General features: G+C 38.2%; 1 protein-coding gene across 1 annotated transcript; it reads left to right on the top strand.

Annotated features, from left to right (window-relative positions):
* The first annotated feature begins 5,717 nt into the window (after positions 1-5,717).
* Positions 5,718-6,554, top strand: LOC134805404 (uncharacterized). The gene is made up of 2 exons (XM_063778716.1): positions 5,718-6,048; positions 6,211-6,554. The coding sequence occupies exons 1-2, from the start codon at positions 5,718-5,720 to the stop codon at positions 6,477-6,479; spliced, it is 600 nt and encodes a 199-aa protein (XP_063634786.1). The 3' UTR covers positions 6,480-6,554.
* The last annotated feature ends 337 nt before the right edge of the window (positions 6,555-6,891 follow it).

Raw genomic sequence — 6,891 nt, 5'->3', positions numbered from 1 at the left:
TTGTCCTCTCACGGGACGACGCCTCGTCGTCTCACGGGTCGATGCCATGTCGTCTCATGGGACGACGCCATGTCATTTCCCGGGACGACGCTTGTCGTCTGACGGGACGACGCCATGTCGTCTCACGGGACGACGCCATGTCGTCTCACGGGATGACGCCATGTCGTCCCACGGGACGACGCCATGTCGTCTCACGGGACGACGCCATGTCGTCTCACGGGACGACGCTTGTTGTCCCACAGGACGAGGCCATGAGGCGTAAGTACCCGTGTACTTTTTGTGACGGTGCCTGTAGGAAGGTCACTGCGTCTCGTCGCTGGGCCATGGGCACCGAGCGGAATGTCACGAAGTCGGAGGTTTTCAAAATATTTTTACGATTTAAATTTCTTGATCTTTTTAAACTTGCTTTGTAAACGTGTTGCTCGGCTGAGTTACAAAAGCGTACTGAAGAGAAAGCAGCCGCGCGCTGGCAACCGGGTGACATTACTACTTGGGTAGCGCGATAGATGGCGCTACTAGTTGATGAATTCGCTTGATTAGGGCTGAGTTACAAGGGTGTTATCTCATAATGTGGTTCAAGCGAAGGCACGGACACCTAAATATTCTGAAAGGCAAAAAGCCAGTAGTTCATCCGCTTATTGTTGCTAACCAAATGAACGCCGCACCGGTTCAAGTGATTTTACTATTATATTCGCACCATTCATCATTGAATAATATAAACAAATCTTTGGTGAAGCCTTACTAAGGCATATTTGATGAAGAAAATTATTAATGACGGTGTACATCACCGTGGTTCATGGCGTCATAACCACTCTTGTCCAATACGAGAAGTTAGTTGAAATACGACATTTGGTAAGCTATATCGTGTCGTTTCAATTGTTGGAACGATGTTCAAGCCACGTAAGTTATAAAAATGATCTATGGGTAAGTAATCCAAGAACTATGTGCCATAGTGTCCAATTTTAAATATCATTATGCAATCAAGGAAAATCTGTGAAAGGTTGTCTTATCCACTTAGTGTAGAATAGTATTGCACATATGCAAACAATTTACAGCCTAAAATATCAGCTATAATGGCATATAATCATGTAGACAACATTCGTCATAATTATTTAGTCTTAAAATATGCAAAGAAAGGCAATACTCAAAATTACCATTATGATTATGAATGTCAGCTAGACTACTGCAATGACATTATAGTCACACTGTAATATTTATTCTGGACCCCAATTTTATAAAAATCATATAACGGAGACAATGTTCGTGTACATGTTGAACAATGTCGGTGAATGTTCAGCGCAGAACGTTCTATCAAGGTGTTATTAAATTGCTTATGAAATTTATCAGTCATAGTGGTTTGGCTTATGGTGTATGGTTAAGTTTATGTTTAAATACTTAGTCTATGATTGATGATGGATAATATTAGCATTAGCAATAAAAATAAATGGATTAAGTATTTTACATATTACCGACATAAAAGATTGGTTATTTAACATTGAGTAATGCTTTATGTTACTAATATTTAAAAAAAAACATGCTAAGATGAAAAGTACTATAGTTTGAGAGTACTTATGTTGTGTGTTATTATTACTATGCCTATTTATGCGAGATCGACCAAGTTGCTTTCTTGGGTCATTGAATGACATAGTATTATAAAGCTATGTTAAAATGATCCCTTTGAGAATGTTGTGTGTGTGAGTGTGAGTGCAGCATGATCACATGATGGGGAAATATGGTAATAATTGTCATTTCATATAAAGTTGTTGCTTCATTTATATTTTCACAGAATAAATGTGTTTTATGCAGGAGGTATTGTTTACCAGAACAAGCTTTATGTCTGCATACTCACAGAAGCTTTGCGCTTGCAGAATGATTGCACACAAATGAGTAAGTAATACTGTCCTGTGTGAAAGGTTTTGGCGGTATAAGAAATATGATCAGCGACACAAAATTGAACAAGGTAAGGCCAAATTAAATTGTTGTGTTATGTGAGAGACATTCACATATAATTTGTAGTTATAGCATGGTTAAAATAATAAAAATAATAACAAGTGAGTGGTCAGATATATAATTGACTTACACCAAATTATACTCAAAGCGGCGATTGAGGCATGTTCCTAACATATTCAAATTGTCATGCACCTACATTAAATAATTAGTGTGTGTTAATATGTTTCAAATAAAATAGAACAGGTCAGCATAGCCACTAAAGGCCTGTGATGTCCAAATGGAAAGGATAAAGTGACATGTGCCGTTAATAAGGAGCTGTAATGTTGACTGTACTTTAACATGCAGTCAGTTCAGTGAATAAATAAGTATAAAATAGGAACAATTGATATGGTGATGATACTTCTAAAAGAGTTCATTTAAATTATTTACTATTCATATACATATTATGTTGATGATTGAAAATTGTGTCATTTTAAGAGACCTACCAGTTAAGTCTTGGTCAGTCATGAAAATTTAGTCAAAACTTAGTAAAGTGCAATAATCTTGTATCTAATTGACAAATAATAATGTGGAATAAGATGTGACAGAAAACAGATCACATATTTTTGTTGTTTGTTAAATGCATTGCATGTTGTGTGTTGTTAGAATGTTCAAATGTCTTCACAAATGGCTACTGCAGCTGCTTGAGGGTAGTCCTCACCAGGCTGGATGGTGCAAGGAATTCTTGGCAGTGAAAGAAATCTGTGGTGGGAGATGACTGCATGTACTTAGTATGTTAAAAGTTGCCAAGTTGGATGCTGCATGTACCACTATGAGAGAAGTTAAGTATTCTCAACACAAGTTCTTTGTTTCACCAAGTTGAAGTATTTGGCTGTTTCATGCAAGCAAATCATAATAATACTATATCCCATTTTATGAAAAATTTGACAAGGTCATAGAATAATAGTAATAATATAATGGCATTACATATGTGTTATAAAAGATAAAATAGAATAAATTATTGGGGTATTGTCATGAAGGTGAAGGTGAAGGTGGTAAATGGCTTACTAAAGCTCATACAGTATTGGAATACCTACACCTTAAGCTAATAAATTGTACTTACACATGTTTTATTCACATTACTTATTCTAACAAAACCCTTTTTACGTGAGGGATAGTGTCAATACTTCATAAAGAATCTTGATAGAGTATGCGACATGTCTTGTGTGTGTATCTTGATGTAATTGAAGCCAAGATCATTATTTTATTACCCGCCTGTGCAATGTTCCACTGCTGGGCATAGGTCTTCCATCTATTCTGATCAAATATTATGTTGATGAATTATTAGAAAATATTGAGTGAGCCAAGGATAGTTGAACCATAATTTCAAAAGTTGAATCCAAATATGCTATCTATGTTATGACACAGTTATTGCCCTGAGTTATGGTTGCAGAATGTACTGGCAAAGGTCTGCCTTCCTGAGCGGCGGTGCGAGTCTGCGCCTGCATGACGGTGCGGGTCTGCCTGCCTGAACGGCGGTGCGAGTCTGCGCGCCGACCGATGGAGCGAGTCTGTACACTTATATGGTGGTGCGAGTCTGCACACCTGAGCGGCGGTGCGAGACTGCGCACCTGAGCGGCGGTGCGTGACTGAGGCAGCCTGTGTGATAGCGGGACTAAGTCCCATCTATATGCTCAAAGAGCCACCGATGTACACCGATACAAACCTATATAACAAAAAAAAAACTATTTAACAAAAAAAAATACAAATATATAAATACACAAAAAAAGGGAGGCTTAGCAAGCCCATGAGACGTATCAGCTTGGCGAGCCATGATACGAATGCTTAGCGAGCCTGTGAGACGTGTCAGCTTAGCGAGCCATGATACGAATGCTTAGCGAGCCTGTGAGACGTATCAGCTTAACGAGCCCATGATACGAATGCTTAGCGAGCCTGTGAGACGTGTCAGCTTAACGAGCCCATGATACGAATGCTTAGCGAGCCTGTGAGACGTATCAGCTTAACGAGCCCATGATACGAATGCTTAGCGAGCCTGTGAGACGTATCAGCTTAACGAGCCCATGATACGAATGCTTAGCGAGCCTGTGAGACGTATCAGCTTAACGAGCCCATGATACGAATGCTTAGCGAGCCTGTGAGACGTATCAGCTTAACGAGCCCATGATACGAATGCTTAGCGAGCCTGTGAGACGTGTCAGCTTAGCGAGCCATGATACGAATGCTTAGCGAGCCTGTGAGACGTATCAGCTTAGCCAGCCCATGATACGAATGCTTAAAGAGCCTATGTTACAAAAATTCTTAAAGAGCCTATGTTACAAAAATTCTTAAAGAGCCTGTGTTACAAATATGCTTAAATAGTCCATAAAACGTATCAACTATCAGCTTAAAGAGCTTGTGATACAAATGCTTAAAGAGCTAATATTACGAATCTGCTTAAAAAGCCCATGTAATAAATTTTCTTAGAGGTCATGTTACAAATCTGTTAAAGAGCTCTATAAGACAATTAGCTTAAAGAGCCCATAAATTAAAGTTGCTTATAGAGAGCCTATGATTTAAAATTACTCAAAGGGCTGAACAAATAAATAAAAGTCCAGTTGAGGTGTGTGTGCTAAGAGCTGACAGTTTATATACGACATCTGCGTGATGTTTTCCTCCAGTAACTGTTATTCACTTTGAGAGGTGACAATTTATTACAATACGTTTGCTTTAAGAGCTGACAGTTGTCTACAATGTAGACTCTACATGATGTTTGCTTTAAGAGCTAATATTTGTTTACATTGTTTTAATTCAGGAGTTAATATTTGGTGTTAGCTTTAAAAGCTGACAACTATTATAGGATGGTTGCTTTAAGAGCTTATAACTGTCTACAAGATTTAAAAAAAAAGGTTGACAGTATACAGTTTTTATTTAGAAGTTGATATTTGCTTTAAGAGCTGAGAGTTGCCTACAAAATATTTACTTTAAGAGTGAATATTTTATTTGTCTACATAATGTTTTCCTTTAGAGGTTGAGATTTGGTTTAAGAGCTGACAGTTGCCTACAAGATGGTTGCTTTAAGAGCTGACATTTGTCTACAATGTAGACTCTACATGATGTTTGCTTTAAGAGCTAATGTGTGTCTACATGATGTTTTTCTTTAAAAGTCTATATTTGATTGAAGAGCTGACAGTTGCCTACAAGATGTTTGCTTTATGAGCTGACAGATGTCTACAAGATGTTTGCCTTAAGAATTTATATTTGTCTACCTGATGCTTTCCTTCAGGAGTTGATACTTGCTTAGAGAGGCTGAGTATTGTCTACATCATGTTTCATTTAAGAACTGATATGTGTCTATATGACATTTGCTTTAAAGGGTCACTGTTGACTACATGATAATTCTTTAATCCTCCTAAATTAAAATAATAAGAGGTAGTACACGGTTCGATATAATATGAGCCGACGACTGCTCATTGTTTGAGAGTTGATGATCAAATTTATTTACTTCTGCATCAAACCCTCTCAAAATGTTTACTTTAAATACATGGATGTCAAATATAAATACAAAGGATATTATAGTTAGTAATTTAGAATTAGTTGAACGCTCCAAGCAAACGTACGATTCCCGAGACTTGAAAAACGCGGTTTTATGTGAATTAAATGGGAAATATAGTGGCTGGCACAAAATATATACCGACGGATCTAAAGACGTAAGCAGTACAGGGGCCGCATACCATGATCCTAAAAACAACATAAATAGTACATATAAGATAGCGTCAGAGATATGTATTATGTCAGCGGAACTATTTGCAATTTCAGAAGCCATGTCTTATTCGTTTAACTTAAAACTTAAAAATGTCGTAATACTTACGGACAGCAAAAGCGCGTTACAGCACATAGCTCGCTGCGCCTCTGGACACAGAGGCACAGCGTTAGCGTACACTGTGTTGCATAAATTAAGTACGATACCCACTGACATGATATTGAAATTGCAATGGGTCCCCTCACATATAGGGTTAAGAGGCAATGAGGAGGCCGATGCCTTAGCAAAAGACGCATGCACAAAAGGCGCGGATGTGTATATCTTTCCAGACTTTACTGAGAAACTACATAAATATAAAAGAAAAATTCATTCTGTCTGGAAAGAACACTTTGATGAACGTAGCAAAGAAAAGGGCGTGTGGTATAAGACGATGCAATCGGAACCTCCTCATATACCTTAGTTTACTAACAGTAATTTAAGTAGACAGTTAATTAAGATAGGTTTAAGATTGCGTTCCGGGCATATCCCGTCAAAAAAATTTGCCTACTTGATGAAAAAAGAACCATCCCCAAATTGCCAAGTTTGCGATTCTGTTGAAGATGTGCAACATATTTTGACGGAATGTGCACGGAATGAAAGCGATAGACAATCGTTACTAACTACCCTCAAGGTAAATAGATTAGATATAGGTGCTTTTCAGAGCATCTTAACTGTACCGACCTCAGAAGAGGCTAAAAAGATATTTTTATATGTAATAGAATTTTTCAAACGGTACAATACTATCCCATAAGTAGACATGTAAGAATACTAGTATAAGGTACAATGGGGCTGACATAATCAGGTAACTGATTTAAGTCCCTAAATATAATAAAATAGAATAAAAAAAAAAAAAAAAAAAAAGAAATAGAAACCTCTGATGTGGCCTAAAGGGGTCTCAACGTCAGAATATGACTTGGCACTGTAACAGATGCAAATTGGCTTGTGTTTTGATATGTGTAGCACAGTCATCGCGGTCAACGGAGTCGCTGAGTACCAGTAGGCTACGTCACGATTCCCTTTAACCGACTTGGGAGGTGCGCGAAGACGGAAGTGCTGTGGCGCCGCTTGCTGACCTTCGTGGGCGAAGGTTTTTTCATCAGGAGGCCGAACTGATAACCGATTATGTGGTTTGCTCGAACGCAGCCCTACGGTAGGTGTCAATG

Source organism: Cydia splendana, unplaced genomic scaffold (genome assembly GCF_910591565.1).
Source record: "Cydia splendana unplaced genomic scaffold, ilCydSple1.2 scaffold_103_ctg1, whole genome shotgun sequence".
Lineage (NCBI taxonomy): Eukaryota > Metazoa > Arthropoda > Insecta > Lepidoptera > Tortricidae > Cydia > Cydia splendana.
The sequence above is the reverse complement of the archived record's forward strand: the minus strand, read 5'-3'. Positions and strand labels throughout refer to the sequence as shown.

Bases quoted from the DNA above. Each gene is read 5' to 3' on its own strand.
- LOC134805404 (XM_063778716.1), top strand. From the start codon at position 5,718: ATGTCAGCGGAACTATTTGCAATTTCAGAAGCCATGTCTTATTCGTTT. The intron at 6,049-6,210 runs GAAAAATTCATT...TGCGTTCCGGGC, and splicing joins GAAACTACATAAATATAAAA to ATATCCCGTCAAAAAAATTT.